Here is a 17736-nt window from a genome sequence, read left to right as displayed (position 1 = left end):
GGCGCCGGAGGCTCCCCCGCGCAGCGCAGCGCCCCCTGCGGGCGAGGAGGACTAGACGCCCCGAGCAGAGGGGCGGGGCTCCGGGGAGAGCGGCGCCCCGCGGGAGGGCGCCCCCTGCCGGCGGGGGCAGGGAGCTGGGGGGGCCGAGGTGGCCGGGGGGTCCCGGGGCTGCTGAAGCCCCTCGGGGCAGCCCTGGGCCGCCCCCCGCTCCCCTCTGCACTCCCTGTGCCCCCCGGCGCCCCGGGCCCGGCCCGCACCGGCCCCTCTGGCACCCCGGCTCCTGCCCCCCGGCCTCTGGGCCCGGCAGCGGGGCGGGTGCAGAGAGGGGCGAGGGTCGCGGCCCCCCCGGTCCCCATCCCCGTTCCCCCGCCATCTCCTCCAGGCCCGGCGGGCTGCTGGGGCCTTCCACGTCGCCATAGCAACGGGAAAAGGAGCCGAGCCCCGGCACCCCCCTCCCGGGGCCCACCCGAGCCCACCCCACAGGCCGGCAGACCCCAGCCCCGGCACGGGCATCGCCCACAGCCCTGTCTGCGCGGGCGTGAGTGTGGGCACGGGTGCGTGAACACGCGTGTGTGTGTCCGTGTGCATGCACACGCATGTGTGCACGTGTGTGCGCAGGTGTGTGCATGTGTGTGAGAGTGCATGAGCACGCCAGTGTGCATGTGCTTTTGTGTGTGCATGTGCATGTATGTGCACGTATGTGCACGGCCGTGTGCATGTGTGCATATGCCCACATACATACATGTGTGTGCATGCATGTGCCTGTGCACGTCCGGGGAGGGCAGCGGCAGCGTTTCTGGCAGCAGGCAGAGCGGCTGCAGGAAGGACTCTGGTGCCAGGGGAGCCCCCATGGGACGTGGGCTCAGGCCCCAGCTCTGCACCCACCCCGCACCCCCACGGGTGGGTGCCAGGATGAGCTCCCGGCCCTCTTTTCCTCCAGACCCCGTCCCCGCGGGGCGATGCCGTGGGAAAGGCAGGCAGACCAAGCCTGAAGACGGGACCCATTTGCCAGTGCATTTATGCCCAGAGCCCCGGGCAGCACGCACGTGCCATGCTCTCAGCGGGGCTCGTTCGCTGCAGGCTTCCCGCACGCCTGCCCTCGTTTCGGGGCAGCACGGCGATGCCTTGGATGCTTTTTTGCTCTTCCCCATGCCCAGATGGACACTGGCTTTTGCAGCCCTGCTACTCTCCTGCTGCGTGATACGTATGACCATCCCCGGCGCGGGGTCTGGATCTGCTTGGCAACAGCTCATTTTACTATCGAGTCAAATTCCTTTTTTATTTGCTCTCGGTGGCAGCAAGCCTTTTCATCACAGATGCTATTTGGGCAATGCAGAGTGACAGAGGTGATAAATCATATTGCCGCTGTCTCCTTGTCCAGTAAACACCGCCATAAATTCCTTAATCGTATTTTTTGTACGGGGAATTACAGACAAACTCTGCACACAAAGATCACCTGCCTCTGCCGCTGGGCTCGGGCACCGAGCTCAGACTCGGGGCCATTTCCAGCTGGCGTTTGGCTCTTTCCAGCAGCACCACGCTGTGTTGAGGAGCCCAAACCAGAACATTTGTTCCTGCATCATCATTATTAAAGCTCTTCTCACCACTTCACTGCATATTTTGCCTCCATTTATCCCCCATTGGAGGGGTTTGGGAGGTCAAGGCGAAGTCTTCAGAGGTCCCTCTGCCTTTCTGCTGCCTCACGGCCATCCCGGCTTCCTTGGCTGGTCTCAAACCACCTCCGAGTTCCTTTCATGTTTTAACTATTAATATTTAACCTATTTATTCCTAACATTTTGCCCTGTTTCTGGGGAAATCCCAGCCCTCCAAACTTCAGCCACCCAGCCCCAAACCCCGGGGGCGGCGCGGGGGAAGCTGGCTTTATCAGCCAGGCAGTGATTTTGCCTGCCCCGGCAGACCCACTGACCACCTTGCACAGCACCGCTCCCACGCACCGCTCATCCACCCTCCGTGGAGTAAAACCCGGATTTCTGAAACCATCAGGGCTCAGTTTTGCCCCCCCTGGGGGGGTGAGGAGCTGGGGGCACTGGGATCCCCCTTTCCTGCCGCTGCCTGATACGACCCTTCCTCTGCAAACAGTTTGCTGAGGCTGGGGGGGGGGCAATTTTGGCTTTTGCAGACCCTGGAGGGACACGAACCTCCAGGATGCTTGCAAGAAACCTTACACGAGTGGGTTAGTGCCACATGGAGAGAGCCCAAGGCCACGTCCAAAGTCTCAAGCGAAGCCCATCTGCTCACGCAGAACACGGCAAGGAGTGGGGGGAGAGGCTGGGCAAAAGCTAATTACGCCGGGGAGGGCACGCTGCCGGCGGGGGGGAAAGCAAAGGCAAATTCTCGGGGTCGGCAGCCGGGTCGAGGAGGCTGTGGGGGTCCGGGGGTGGCTGGGGAGAGGCAGCCCGGGAAGAGAGGGGCTGGGGAAGGTTTGGGGTTAGAGGTTGGCTTCACACAAAGGAGCAAGCGGCTGGAAGACGGTACGACGCCGAGAGCCAATCACCGCGGCAGCCCGGCGATAAAAGGGCTCGCGAGGCGGCCGTGGGAGCTCGCAGGAAACAGCTCCTGCTCCCACAGCCCCGGCCTCTGCAGCGGGGAGAAAGGGAGCGAGAACACCCCGCCATCAGGGACGGTCGGACAGACCCACCGCCGGACAGACCCACCCTGCCGGGGTGAAACCCTCCTGCTCGGCATCGCCGTGAGGAGCCCAGGCATATGGTGAGCCTTCGCTGGTGGAGAACAACAGGGCTGAGAGGCGGCGGGCGGCTCGGCGGGAGACAATGATGGTCCCTGAGATGTGGGGAGCGAGGGGGTTCATCCATCCCGGGGATTGCCCCCGATTGCGGCTCTGCTCAGCGGTGGGAAGAGAGGGAGATGCTGGGGGGAGAAAGACCGAGCGGTGGGGAGGGAGAGAGAGGCAAGCACCCAGGGAGAAAGGGATGGAGAGGAGGGAGGAATGCAAAGACGGGGAGAGCGCCGGGAAGCAGCACCGCTGGCCAGGAGCCACCCAGCAGATGGGGGGTTCGTGCCCCCCTGCACAGCCCCCCGGGAGGAGATCCCACCCAGATGCGCCGGGAACTTTTTTGCTTCGGGAGGAGGCTCGGCCGAGGCAGTCGCGGGAAGCAGATTCAGGGTGGGGGGGAAACACAGGGGGGTCTGTTCTCAGCCCTGGGTGGCCTCGCCGGGGTCAGGCGGGGGCAAGGAGACGCTGTCTGAGCTCCAGGAGCCTGTTGGGGAGCGATGCTGCTGACGAGGGGGGGCGAGCACCCCGTGCCCTGCGTGAGCTGGGGAGGGGGGCGAGGGGCTTGCACCCAGCGTATCGTGGGGACAGGAGCGAGCGGAGGCCTGCGTTCACTGCATCCGCTGCAGCGGGCATCTTGGGGTGCAGCGTTTTGGGGCTCACGTTCCCCGTTTGGGCTGTAATTCCCCCTTTGTTGTGCTGCCGTACGTGCCGGAGGGGGGCTGGACAGATCCATTTTATTAAGCTGATCAGAAAGAGCAGAGATGGAAGAAAACCTGTTAGATCCCAACTCCCTTATCTCCCTTCGTTAGTGCCTGCTAATTCTCGATGGTGTGTCTCCTACCGCCTCATCCAGCCTGGCTTGAAACCTTCCCAGCGACAGGTCTTTCATCACTTCCCTGGGGAGGCTGTTGCACGACTGTGAGATTTAATAACAACACAAATACCCTGAGCTCCGACATAACTCTTACACAGCCAGGGATCTCCCAGGGCTTCACAAAGGAGAGCAGCTCCGTTTTCATCGGGAGGGAAAAGGGAACAGAAAAAAATGAAATTATTTCTCCACCGTCACCCAAAAATCAGCAGCAGAGCTGGGAATCAAGCCCAGGTCTCCCGAGTCCCAGTCCGGTGCTGTAAGTACCATGTTTTAAGACAGTCTGATCTGTCTAATCCCCTTGGATCACTTGAGACCAGCTAAGCTACCTTGTAGATCATATTTTTGATCAATTTTCCGCTGATTTTGGTTCATGGGGTGGGCATCAGTTTTGAAAGAACATGATAATTCAGCAGCCTGGATCATGCCTTGGAAACTGGGCTTTGTCCACCAAAGGCATCGTGTGAGGGCCCTCGCAGGGAAGACATCTGGTGCCCCAGCGGAGCTGCCGTGTATTTAAGGCCAGGACTAGCACATCTGCAGCATTATTAACGTAGATTACAAAATAACTGCAGGGCAACCGATCAAGTCTAGTCCGAAACGGCTCCAGTATTAACGTTCTTTTTAAATGGGAGCCCTGCAAGAAGCAAATTCTCAGTTAAGAAGTGAGGGTCTGTCAGAACCAGCCTCTTGGTCTTCGCAAAGTGACTGGATGCATCTTCTTTTTCATACAGCTCAAAACTAGGTTCCTGACCTTTTTTGGTCAACAAAAATCCCACGAGACTTCTCATTAGGGAAGGGAGTTCCTCTTCTGGTTTCCTTCAGCGAGTCAGTCCTGTGAGCCTACAACTACCCCCTCCGGTCCCACACGGCGATGGAGTTTTTCTTTTCCTTTTCGCCCATCCCCAGCTTTCGCAGGGTTGTCGTCCATTGTCCGGCAGCTGCCATGTTCCCCCAGAGGTGTCTGCCTTTCGCTTTCCAGTTAAGTCATTTTTATCTGCCATCTGGGGGTGTTGCAGAGCTTACCTAGCTGTTAGCAAAAGCTCTGGGATGGAAAACATTAAATCTGGGAGAAGGGATTATTGCAATCAATATTAAGCACACTTTAGACATATTTCTCACTCCTCTGGTGTGCCCGTAACCCTCTCCGTACGGCCAGCGCAAGGGTTTTCAGACAGAAGGAGCCTCAGCCACCTTGATGTGCCTCTCCAGGGCTTGCTTGTCCCAGCACACTCGGTGCTCCATGAAATCCCATGGCCTGGCAGAGCACCAGCTCCTACACCGGGCTGTATGGCATCTTGGATCCTAAAAGGGGGGATGGAGGTGAAGGCTGAAAATAGACAGGGCGGTTCAAAAAGAATGATCTTTTGAGAGATTTAACCTATGAATACGATTTTGGTGGCTTTTTTTTTTTTTTTTTGGACACAATCTGCATTCGGACAGCGCAGGCAGGAGGACACAGCAGCTCTCGCAGGGGTGCTGCGGAGGCAGGGACCGTGGGAAGTGGTTGTGCTGTGTTTTGGGGTGCCTGGACAGGACTCACTCCTGCTCTTGCTGCGTCTGCAGACGGCGAAACAGCGGCAGCTCTCAGGAGGGGCCCTCTCAGCGCTCAAGAGATGGGGTAACCCCCATAGGAAATGCCAGTCCAGAGTCCGGTGTTTTACAGGTGGTATTCCACGAGGGGCGATTAGCCAACATAACATTTACAGGTTAGGTTCAGGGAAAGAGGAAATTCCAGGCAATTACAGGTCCATTAATTGGAGCACAATAAAAGGTGAGTTTCTAGAATAGGTTTTGGAAGAGGAATCAAAGACGTGGTGTTGGGAAGCAGAATAAAATGCAGTGTGGTTTTAACACAGATCATGTCAAGTTGGCTCAGTATCTTCCCTGGATATGATAACTGACTTCTGAAACAACAGGGCCTCCTGAATCTGGATTTAAGGAAAGCACTTGATACAGTGCCCCAAGGAAATTATTATTTTAGGTGGAGACAGGAAAGAGGATAGGGAAAAGACAGCAAAATGGAAGGAGGACACTTGGATCCTTCCCTAAGGAGAGATCTAGGGACTGAACTTGTTAACAGTCCCTTTAGAAATCAGGAGATCTGCCCAGGGTGAGAAAAAACAGATCAGCAAACAGGAGATGAGGCTGGAGTCCTCGAACTGGCTAAAGCAGAGCTGTGCCAGGGCAGGCGCTTGGGGAGCTGCAACACGAAGCTGCTGTAGCCTGGAGGGAGCTCAGCAAGTGGAGGGCACTGAAGAAAAAAGAGCATCTAGGATTTCTGGCAGAGGTGACAGAGGAAGAGCACATCAGGCCAGATGTTTTCAGGGGTGCCAGAGAAGTATTCGTACCAGAACACAAAGGTCTGAGATCTCCTTCAGTGCGGTGCCTCCAGGCCAGCTCACCTACTTGCAGCGGGCCACCAAGGGGGCTGTAGGAACAGAGAACCCACCTTATGAGAACAGATTAAAAGGAATTGGCTTCTCCTGCTAAAAAAAGACTGATAAGGGATGTGATCACTTTTTATGAATCCCTCTGAGAGGCAACTATTACGGTGGGAGAAGAACTAGGAACGTAATGCCAGTATAACAGTAAATGGATATACATTTATGTAGGAAACCCGAAGGTGAGGCTTCCAGGTGGAGCATGGTTTATAGAAGAGACTACAGAAAAACTGAAAAGGGGAGGGAAGGAGCATGAACTGCTCTTTGCCTGTTGTGCTCGTTTGCACCAGGTTTATATTGCACTTAATTAGTGGCTGCAGAGCCTCCAAGTCTTTCTCCCAGTGAAGCAGTTTTGCCTAATGTCCAACCTGAACCTCCCAACCTGCAATTTTTGGCCATTGCTGCTTGCTCTGTGATCTGGCACTACTGCGAAGGATTTGTCTCTGCCTGGAAGAGAGGCTCTTCTCATCCTCCCAGCAGGCTTTCTGCTGTATTTGCTGTATCTGAGCTCCTAGCAAGACGGGAGATCCCAGGGAGCACAGACTCCCTTCAGACCACGGTTTTTAATGGGTGCCATCAAACATGGCCACGGTGCCAGGAATGGGCTGCTCCGTGCTTCAGTTTCCACTTCTGGAAAACGGATGAATCCCAGCAGCATCCCCCTGCCCCGTCTGGCCCCTCGCTGAGAGGCAGGGACTGGGGACCAGCCCGGTCCCCCTCGCCCCTGGTCCTCCCAGGGCCGTGCACCCCCTCCTCAGGGCAGGCAAGCCGAGGCAGGGCTGAAGGTGGGAAAGCAGAGCGGGTGGGCAGGGGCTTCCCTCGGGCTCCCTCCTCGCTTGTGCGGGTCCTCCATTGTTGCCCTGACAAAGGCAGCCCTGTTCCTCCCCACAACTATTCCTTGTCAGCATCCCTCAGCATTTCGGCTGCAGATTTCCTGCCCACTGGCAGCTTTTCAAGAGGACGTGGATGGAAAGCGGATTAGTGGGGCGGGCTGGTGGAAGGTAGCTCCGTGCCGTGGGGTGTGGGCAGGGGCAGGTCCGCGTGGTAGGGCTGCTCTCCAGAAAGCTGATGAGCAGGGCAGCGGTGTCCACACGAAGTGGCCCGGCTGCTCCTCTCTGGAGTCCTCCATCCTGCGTCACGGCAGCAGGGACGTGCCCTGGGTCCCAAATGTTGGTGAGGTCAAGTGGTTGGATTGAAGCCACACAAAGAGCCAAGACCTGAAGGTGAATTAGGGTCTTCCATGGCTAAAGCTGGAGCCGTGACCACCAGGCTTGCTCCATCATCCCTCCCAAACTGCAGCTCGCTGTTTCTTTCCACTCTTGAGAAGCTGAAGCAGCACTGGGGTTGCTGTGCCCCCTTCCCTTGGTTTGACACCGACTCTGCACCACGCTTTGTCTCCTGGTGCGGCTCGGCCGTGAGGCCCCAAGGCTGCAGAAACAGGGGCCAGCTGGGCGGTGAGCTGGGTGATTCCCAGGCTCGGGAGACAGGCTCTTCCAGCTCCTCTTCACCTCCTGCCCACGCAGTCCTGCTGAGAGAGACCATGGGCTGAGCTGGCCATGGAGCCGGAGGCTCAGCGCCTGTCCCGTGTGTGTAGGCTGCACTAATCCTGCACATGGTCTCGGGGACATCAGTCCCCACAGCAATCGGCTTAGCCCATGATTTCCTGGGGGAGAGGCTTGACAGTCTCTCCGAGGTGTTGAGCCCCTGCCCGTGCCTCGCCGTGCTGCCGGGGATACTCTGCGTCCTCCCGGGATGGAGGAGGAAGGGGCCCGGATCCCCCACACACCGTGCTTTGCCTTTGGGAAAGCCTCTTGCGATGGTGCAGCGATCCCAGCAGTAAATACACACTTCACAGGGCTGCTAATGGGAACCATATGGCAGAGAGGGGCCTCTCGCCCTCCGCAGTCGACGCTGCTTTCCTCTGCCGGAAACCCATCGGCTTTCGGAGAGGCCATTAGCCAGCGCCGGGCTGGGGGCCCGCTGGGAGCAGGCTGGCTCGGCAGCCAGGGCAGCCCCGCTGGTGAGGGGAAGGGGGGGAAAGGCCCCCCGCACCCCTCCTGGCTGTGGGAAAGGTGACGCTTCAGAGGCAGGGCGGGGGGATCGGGGAATTTCCTCGAGGGGCCACCCCAGATGCTTCCCTCTCCCTACATCTGCCCCCAGGGTCAGGCAGGAAGGTGAGAGGGGATGGGAGAGGCTGCAAGGCAAAAGCTCTGTGACCGAGCAGCTTCTGGGATGAACGTTGTCTTCTTCACCCCAAACTGCTCCCCGTTCGGTGCTAAAAGACCGTAGCACCTCTCTAGCTGCTCTCACACGGCAGCAGCCACACGTCCCCTGCAGATACCAGACAAGCTCCAAGCCCCAAGGTCCTCAGTCCAACACCAGCCTGCTGAGATCACCAAAAAAGCCCCCAGAGCAGGACCGGCAGCTGCCTGCGATGCCCTGCGGGCAGGCAGAGCTGGCAGCTCGGGCTCCCAGTGCCTCCTGAGGGCTTGGTGCCACGTCTCCGGAGCACACCGAGATCCACCACGCTGTGGCCACCAGCGCTGCCCTCAGAGGCTGCTCTGTCTCCCTGGATGGACAGCACAAGCCCGGATCCCTTGGAGAAAGGGTTTTTTGTCTACACTGGCCATCAGATGCTCCCAGCAGGGGCTGGAAGAGCAGAGGATGTAGAAGCAAAGGAGTTCTCACCTTGTCCTGAGCCTGAAATTGCTGGCTGCGTGACTAGGAGAGGGACAGTCAGTCCTGCCCTTCCCAGGCTGTGTAGATGGCTAAGAGTCTTAGGGAACAGAGGTTTGGAAAAGTCAGGTCTAGCAGTTACGGTGCCAGCCTCCACCGTGCCTTGGACTTAGCTTTCTTGCTTTGTCAGATGCCCTCTGCGCTCCTCAGAAAATCAGCAACCCCCTGCGCGCTGGAGGGTTGCCCGAGCAATTGTGAAGGCTTCGTAACACCAACGTGGCAGCGTGTCCTTAAGCGAAGCCAGTGCTACGGGGGTTCCTCCGCTCATGGAGGCTTGCGTTGACTGCCCTGGGCTCAAATCCCATCCTGTGCAGACTAATGCCTCCTTGGAAGAGCGATGACAGCAGCTGAGAGCCTCCTAGAAACCCTCCTGCGGTTTTTAACTTGTTCTGTTTCCCTTATCGCTTCAGCACACCCTTCCCCTTCGAGATTTCTACTCTTGCCTCCTGTCCTTCGGCAGGAAGGACATTTAGCAACTTCTACTCACATGCCTGTAGGGCAGCTACACCGAGGGGACCTCTCGTTTGAAACGAAGGCTGGGAGAGCGTGGGCACGAGGCTGCAAGCAGGGTATGTGCATGGAGGGGAAGGTGTTGAGAGGAAGGAGACCTGGAGGATGGGGCGGGATGGAGAACATCAAGCCATAGGATAAGTGGGATGGCATTGAAGGGAAGGGGGCTTGGGGGCAAGAGAAGCAAAGGAACAAACAGTAGGTGGAAGGAGACAGGGAGCGTCTGTGTATGGGAAGGGCAAGAGGGGGATGATGGAGAGACTGGGGAAACCGAGGGAAAGAAGGTGGCTGGGGTAGGGGAGGAAGATGAGCTGTGAGGGAAGAGGAAGGGAAGCTGGGGGTGGAGAGATGCTTGCGGCAAAGGCAGGGGAGAGGGTGAAAGGCAGGTGAAAAGGAGGAGGGGTTGTGCATCCGCATTAGAGGCGTGCATGGGGACCAGAGGGGTTTTCTGGGTTCCTCAAGTTCCCCCTGGGGTCTGCGCTGGGCTCCAGGCACCGTGAGAGGGAAGGTCCCGTCCCAGGGAACAGGGGGCAGAGAGGGGCTGTGGCCTTGGGCCACAAGCCCCTGCCACCGGCTTTGCTCCTCGGCCGGGTCTGCCCCGGCCCCCGGCACAGACCGGGTACGGCAGCAGCCGCCTGCGTGCTGCCATCCGCCCCGCTCGCGAGCAGGAAATAACAAGCAAACCGCAGAGGAGACGGGAAATGATTTAGGTAAAATCGGAGCCGTATTCTCAGATGAGGCTGTGAAATGTTTGCGACGAGGGCCGTCCAGCCTCCCAGCCCTGCGAGGGGGAGCCCAGCTCACCCGCCGCTGCTCAGGACCTGGAGCAAAGACCTCTCAGTTCTGAAAGCAGTCACTAATTTTGGGTGCTCGGCTGGGCACAACGCAAGCCTGGTGTCAGCTGCTGGGTGTTGGGACTTTTTAGGCAGCCAAAGAGCCCCCAAAATCCAGGGCAGGTTTACAAACGTCACTGTGAGATTGGCATTGAGGAGATATCCCCTGCCCCAAGCCCTCCACCCCAGCACGTCTCCTGCCCTGGGGCTTTCTCAGGGTCTACCCTAGCCCTTGGGCAGCAGGAAAGATTTTGGGGTGACGATATGAAAACGAGAGGTTTCAGGAGGAGAGGAAAGCAGGCCCAAAGAGGGGAGGGGGTGCTGGTGTGCCAGCCCCCAGCACATCCCCACCATGGCAGAGCTGCACAGCCACCCCTTCACTCTCCTGTTCCCTGCTCTGCTCCTCCCTCTGCATCGTTTGCTCAACCCCACATTTGTCTTGCACATGCAAAACAGGGCTCGTCAAGCCTGACCTTTTATGGGTGTTTTGAAAGCAAGGTGCAATGGGGAAAAACCCCTGAGGATCTGTCAGTGCCTTTTCAGTTAATTTTTACCAAAAGGGGTGATTTGCAATGCTGGTGGTTTTTTTCTGTGCTGCATTAAAATTGGTCCGCGACCTGTCAAACACCGCCCTGGGCACTCAGCACATCACACAGAGGCCACGGCTTATGGTTCTCAGCCTAAAGGCAACGGGGGCTCTCCAGAGAAGACAAAATCCCCACCACTAGCTCTGCTGAGCTGTGATCCGCTCTTTTCTGGGCTAAAATTAGACTAAAATCACAGTCCTTGCTCCAGCAACACCAGTCCTTCAGTGGCTACATTAGTGAAACAGCGGGTGCTGGCTTCGCTGCCTCGGCAGGACAGCGGCTCTGGCTGGGGGTCGTAGCCCTGCTGCTGACAGCTTGGCCATTGCCTTCCACGCATGGGTTTGGAGCAGAAGCCATCGCATCACCTTCTGCTCCTGTTTCCAGCAGCCCTCTCCCATCCTAGCCCAATATCTTTGTATAGAAGGAGGACTAGAGCTACCGAGCTGTACGCTAGCCTCACCCCAGCGCCCCTCATCACCTGCCAGCTTCCTAAAACCGAGCAGAATGCCAGACCTGCTTCCCCTGTTTGCCAGTCCGGTCTGGTGTGCTTAAATCTCCTGGATCCCTCAAGAAATCCCTAGGCCAAAGAGGCTGCACGGACCCAAGGGAGGAAGCTTTGAGCTTGCCGCTGCCATGCAGAGCTCCTGCAGAGCTGCGCAGCGCCGGGTTTGGGGTGAGGAAACCAGCCACGCTCCTGTCGACATTTCCTTTCCAGGTGTTGCAAGAGGTCTGTCTCAGACACCGCCCCAGGGAACACCGGCCCACAAACTTCAAGCTCAGGATTAAATAGACGGAGGAGGGGAAGGAACCATGTTCCAGGCCACGGGACCCGCCAGCCCACCCCCGACTCACGTACGTAGCATCCCCTGCGGTTTGCATGAGAATTTCAACCCGGGTTTTGGTGCTCGGGGATGGAGGGTTGCGTACAGAAGCTGTATTCCAGACTTGACATTTTAGGGTGATCAAAGGCACAGTCACTGCCACCCAAACAACAAAACTGGGGACAGGAATGTTCCAGCAGAAGGTGCTGTTTGCTGAGCACGTTGCAACGCCAGCATCCAGGCTCTGGTCCGTACAGAGCTCCTCACCCCGCTCCCGTCTCGAGTTGCCGACTGTTTGTTTGTGTTTCCATGGCTTTCTGCGATCACAATTGAGAGCATGCGAGCTGCTTAGGATTGGAGTGATCGGAGATGGAAAAACATAAAGGCTCAAGAACATCTCCTGCTGGGACAGGATATGGCCCTTCCCCGAGGGAGGATATATCAGATATGAAATAGATAGCGTGCCTGATCGGAGCCAGAAGGCTGCCGAGAAGTGACGAGCAACGGTGGATTGCCTGTAGCCTTGGGAACGGATGTATTCCAGCTCCAAAGAGGCAGCGTTTTCCTTAGCTCTGGTCAGCTGAGCCTGGAAACAATATACGAAATCCTAACCCCAGGAGAGCACCTGCGGTTGTTTTACCAGTGCCGAGGGATGCAACTGGTTTTACACGGCCTGAGTCTCCTCGCTGCCCATGTCCCTCTGTTGACTTTGGCTTACTCTTCCAGCCTTGGGGGACGGGGAGGAAAATCACGGCCCTGACCTCAGTCAATGAGAGCAGCTGGGAAACGTCTGAAGAGGCAGCTCAGCGAAGCGCGAGTTTCCTGCGCGTCTCTTGGACAAACCGTTTCCAGAAATACAAAGGAGAAACGATGGGGAAGGACAACGCAGGAGGGACGGGGATGGAAGATCAGCCTGGGGGCAGGGAGAAGGGGCAGAGCTGGCCAAGCAGAGCCAAACCAGCAGCACAAGGAAGGACAAGGAGGCGGCGGGGTGACGTTCCGGGGTCACACTGCCCCAGCCTCGGGAATAAACGGTGCAGAGGGTGAGCCAGTCTGTCGTAAAGCAGTCCTGGCTGGTCCACACTTGCTTAAAGTATGTTTACCCCCTTGGTCTTGGTTGTTTGAAAGAAGAAAGGGGTATTTTCATCAATGCAAAGGCAGGTGGCTGACTGGGACCCAGTGGGTGCCCGTGCTTGGGGAGGGTGCAGGACTGCGGGGCTGCACAGGGGGGCAAGCGAGGGGGAGGAGCGGGAGGTGATTTGGAAGGAGACGAGTTGTTGCAGCTGCAGATGGGAGAGCGTGCACCGAGACCCTGCTCTGAAATCCTGGGGGCAGAAGCACCTCAGTGTTTGGATCTCTCTGCCCTGTTGCTCCTCCTGCAGCTGCAGGGTCCGAGTAGCATCCGCCCCCGCCGAATGCGACGGAGCACGTCTTCAACTCTGACCGTGCCCCGCTGCCCCCCCCTGCCCTCCGCACACACACGGAGCCTGCAGGGACCAGAGAAGGCTTTTCGATCTCGCTTACGGCGCAGGCGTTTCCTGTGCGCGCAGCAGCGTGACGGGCTGATAACGGGGCTAGCAGAGGAACTCAGAAACAAAACATCCGCTGAGGGGGATCCAGCCCAACATGCTCCATGAGAGAGAGGGGCACCCCAGCTATTCCCTGGGGGAACTGGCAGTCTGCCATGCTCCAACTGCAGGCAAAGACCCACACTGGCAGCATTGCTAGAGCCCTGCTCACCTCCAGCAAGAGAAGGGTTAATTATCACTCTCCAGCCCTGTGGGGTAAATGTTGGCTAGAAGGAGCGTGAGCAGCACCTCGTACCAAAGCAGAGCTGCTGTTAGCAGATGCATAAGCCAGGGGCAGGTGACGACGTGCCAGTGCAGGTCACAGCGGGAGTTTTGCCAGGGGCTTGTGCTGCAGCGGCTCTGCAAAGCCCTTTCCCCCTCTCTGCCCGCCACAGGTCCAAACTGTCCCCCAGGAACGTGGCAGCAGGGCTCCTCTGCTTTGCTGCTGTTATTCCTGAGAGGCTAGTGCCAGCCCTCTGCGGCCTGAGACACGCCTGGCGGTCGCACTGGGTGGCCAAGGACAGCAATCAATGCCTGCAGACGGAGAGAGCTCCTCATCAGTGGTCGCTGGGAGCAAGGGAGGGTTGTCACGCTGGGGTTGTGCTCTGCAACGCCTACGCTGTGACACCTAGATCTGTGCTTGGGTGCTGCCACCACAGAAGAGGTCAGCTATACCTTGGCCATGGAATCAACAACGCTCCTATGTCCGAGACAGAGGCGTCAGCGAGCAGTGCTGGATGAGGGCTGGCTGCTCTGCCCCCACCGCCCCGGGCAAGTCCCACAGCCTCCTGGTGCCTACTTCCCTCTCTGCAATATGTAAATGGTTTTTCCTCTTGTTCTATTTTCCTCTCTTCCTTCTCCTCTCTTTGGGAAAAGCACCACAGCGCAGGAAGTAACTCGCACACGAGGACCTGACGGAGGTCACGGAGTTCAGAGACGGTCACCGCGTGGCCGAGAGAGCCGGGCAGAGGCTGCTGGCGTGCCCCGAGGTCCTGCAGCTCAGCTGCCTGCACCGATCCTCTGCTGCTCCTCCTTCAGCACAGCTCGGCGCCAGGCTTGTCAGCCCAGGCTCTCATTTTGATTTCTCTTCTTCCCTTCTTAGGAGGCAAAGAACAACTCAGGAGGCAGCACGGTGCAGCGCTCCAAGGTACCTGCAATTTTACCACATCCTACTCGTTCATGGCGAGGGGGGAAGGACCAAAAGCCCAAGCACCAATCCAGCCCAGCACCAGTGGAGCAGTACAGGGAGGGCGAGGGGAGTTGGGACTGCTTCACGCTAACCAGTGCTCCAGCAAACGGCAGCATGGATGTTAGGGAAGAGGGCTGCGGTGGGAGCCAGGCACAGGGTACCCCAACCCCCTTCCTCATCCTCTCTCTCTTTGCTTTCCCCTTGCCCAGTCCTTCAGCCTGAAGGCGCAAGTGAAGGAGATGTGCACTGCCTGCCAGAAAACCGTCTATCCCATGGAGCGGCTGGTGGCGGATAAATTTGTCTTCCACAACGCCTGCTTCTGCTGCAAGCACTGCCACACCAAGCTCAGGTGAGCCGGGCGGGGAGGCCGCCGCGGCGCGTGTTGATGGCGAGGTGGATGGGTGTCACCGCGGCTCTGCCTAGCCTGGGTGGGGGACGCCCTTCCAAATAGCGCGCCCACCCACCCACCCCAGTCCTTCCTCCTCTTGCGAGGTAGCTAAAGACCCCCAGCCCACTCATCACAGCAAAAAAAGGGCTTATCTGCCCACCTGGTATGGAAAAGGAGTTTCATCCCTCAAGAGCAGGGAAAGACCCCCAAGGTAACGCAGAGCTGAGCCACAGCTTCCTCCTAGATGACACAGAGCCAAGGCGGAGCTGCCCTGCGGGACCCCCCCCTCTTTACAGACCTTTAATCCTGCTGACAGCAGCCCCCAACATCCTGAGCTGGCTGGAGGGAGCAGCTGGCCCTTTCTAAGGGTCCCCTCCTGCATGTTCCCTCCTCCTTCCTCCCCTGTCCTGGTGTCCCCAAGCCTCACACGCTCCCCGCCAGCCTGCAGCTGAGCCCCCGTGCCCCGCTAACCCTGCCCTCCTTCCCCAGCCTGGGCAGCTACGCAGCGCTCCACGGGGAATTCTACTGCAAGCCCCACTTCCAGCAGCTCTTCAAGAGTAAAGGCAACTACGACGAGGGCTTCGGGCGCAAGCAGCACAAGGAGCTGTGGGTGCACAAGGAGGTGGAGAGCGGGACCAAGTCGGCATGAACGGGGCCAGCCCACCCTTCCCTGGAGCCCAGCAGAGACGGCACGGAGCAGTGCTGAGCCGGGGGCTAACTGAGCTGATGTAAAGCAAAGGGGACCCAAGGGCCCGTGGGCGGTAAGGGAAGGGAGGCAGCCCAGCCCTCTCTGAGGATGCTTAGAGGGGTCCTACAGGCCCTAAGGACAGGGCAGAGGTGGCCGGGGTATAGCCCCCGGACCTGAAGCCCTCTCTCGCCGATGAGATCAGACCAGAAGCACTTGCCCCCAAGGGAACCCCAGCCCTGTTCATACATTTCAGGCCTGCCCACCATGGAAAAGGAGATGATCTGGGGGCTTAACCCAGCCTATAAGTCACAGCGGAGCTCCCAGCTCCTGCCACACCAATCCTGCCTTGCTGGGGCTCTGAATAAGGAGGGTCCTTGGTTTACATCAGCTCAGTTCAGCTGGGATTGTTCAGCCTTAAGGATGTTGCCCTGCGACTGTTTAACAGTGTCTGTCTTTTTTATATTTGCCTTTGATTGGTACGTTCTGCGCTGGAGCCTGGCACGGCAGCTTCACGCGTGACACTGCGCCATGCGCTCTTTTATTTTTGTAATACAAGGTTTCCCAGCCTTCCCTGTCTTGTCCTGAGTTCCCAGGGGTCCGGGGAGGTGGGAGTAGTGGTCAGGTCTGCCTCTTACTGCCCAGTTACCGCGGAAAGAGCCTCTGCCCATGCAGGATCAAGAAGGTATTCCTGGATACGTGTGTAGTGTTACAACCGAGGCAGACCGGTCCCTTGGGGGCTGACCCCTGGATTTCAACCTGCACGCCAGCATTACTGCCCTGTGAGCTACACACCCCAGCTGTAACCGCTCTGCTTCCCCGCAGAGCCCAGACCACCCCAAAAGGGAATTCACAGTCCTGTGAATTAGATTTGCCCTGCCCCTTTGCCCTGCATACATTTTGTGGCTTACTCGCTTCCCCCTCCATATCAATAAACGTTGTGCCCTGCCGCCGCAAGCAGATGCTGGCTCAGTTCACTCCGCAGCCGGCGCAATGGGCAGGACGGGCATCAGAGCTGGGCTGACTGGTGCAATGCAAGGTCTGGTTTGGATCAACCCCATCTGCTGAGCTGTGATGTTTGGACAGCGTAGTCCATACAAATTAATGAGCCCAACAAGACCTGCCAGGCTGGAGAGCCTAATGCAGTGAAACCAGGGAAAGCAGGTGAGTCTGTTTTTAATTATTATTTACCTCCTTCCTCCACACATGATTTGTAAGACTAGCTTGAAAGAGTAAGCATTCAGGAACCCCACGTCTTTCAAATGCTGTGGGAATTAGGCTTTTCAGAGCCCACACAGCAGAGCAACAGCTTTTGGTATCAACAGCAAGAGCCCCCATTCCATCACCGACCGATAACATCAGCTCCTGCTGAGCACGTCCTGCCTGGGAGAATCCACAGCCACAAAAACAGCAGCTAAGGATTGAAGAAGGAAAAAGGTGGGTACGGGTGGTCCATAGGAGTCCCAGGAGGACGAGATGGTACGTATAGAGATGTGTTCTTAACCCAGGTCACCGCGGTACTCCTCCTCAATACAAGTCCTTCTGGGGCTCCCTTGGAGCCTTGCCAGGGTCTTTGTGTGCAGTCCCTGCTGTGCCGGCAATGTAAACCCCCTCAAGTGCTTTAATTGTCCCCATCACGCAGGTGCTGCCGACTCCTCCTCGCACCAATGCGCAGGCAACAGATTTACACCACGACAAAAGCCGCTTCCTGAGCGGCCCTGCCGCAGTCATTGTCACACAACAGAAAGCAAGCGGTCGCTGCTCTGCGGCGAGGGTCTTGTGATGCTGTTGGGGTTGTGGCCCCTTCCTTCCTAAGGTCGGCTTAGAAAATGAAAGCAGACTCCTCGGTTTCGTTTCCTCTTTCTTGCTGGCCTCACTTCCCGATTCCCTCACCTCGGCAGGCTGCTGCTGTTTTCTGCACAGCAGGGCAATCAGATACAAAGCGTTTTTAACTATACCAGATGATTTTGGGGTAGGGGAGGGAGAAAAAACCCCAGCTTTTAAATGTTGGGCTTTCAGTTAAAAAGAGAACATTAAGCAAGAAGAACAATGATGTTCCATTTCTCTCCTTCCATCCCCAAAATTGAAATTTGGGATTTTGTCTAAAGACGCTAGCGCTCACCATGTTCTACCTACCCCCTTCTCATACGGGCACAGAAAATTCTCACTGATGTAGCAGAAATGGAGAGAGCATGTGCAAGGACAAGAGGTGCGAGACCTCCAGCCTGCTATATGATCGTTTTCTGCACAGTCCCTCTTTCTGATTTTGAGAGCAGGAACCAACGACCGGGCTCTATATTACCGAAATAGGCTGCAGCAACCTGACCCAGGCACCACAATTCAGGGGAG

The 17736-nt window shown here is 57.6% G+C and overlaps 1 protein-coding gene across 2 annotated transcripts; it reads left to right on the top strand.

The window, feature by feature from the left end:
* The first annotated feature begins 2313 nt into the window (after window positions 1-2313).
* Window positions 2314-15960, top strand: LIMD2 (LIM domain containing 2). 2 transcript variants are annotated; one of them, XM_075171282.1, is made up of 5 exons: window positions 2314-2730; window positions 11452-11588; window positions 14228-14272; window positions 14524-14663; window positions 15192-15960. In XM_075171282.1, exons 2-5 carry the CDS (start codon window positions 11547-11549, stop codon window positions 15349-15351), a joined length of 387 nt encoding a protein of 128 aa, XP_075027383.1. In that variant the 5' UTR covers window positions 2314-2730; window positions 11452-11546; the 3' UTR covers window positions 15352-15960. The 2 variants fall into 2 exon arrangements, with proteins under 2 accessions (XP_075027383.1, XP_075027384.1); XM_075171283.1 differs by lacking the exon at window positions 2314-2730 and adding an exon at window positions 8646-9375.
* Window positions 15961-17736: the final 1776 nt, after the last annotated feature.

Source organism: Calonectris borealis, chromosome 22 (genome assembly GCF_964195595.1).
Source record: "Calonectris borealis chromosome 22, bCalBor7.hap1.2, whole genome shotgun sequence".
Classification (NCBI taxonomy): Eukaryota; Metazoa; Chordata; class Aves; order Procellariiformes; family Procellariidae; genus Calonectris; species Calonectris borealis.
This window is presented reverse-complemented; position numbering and strand designations above follow the sequence as displayed.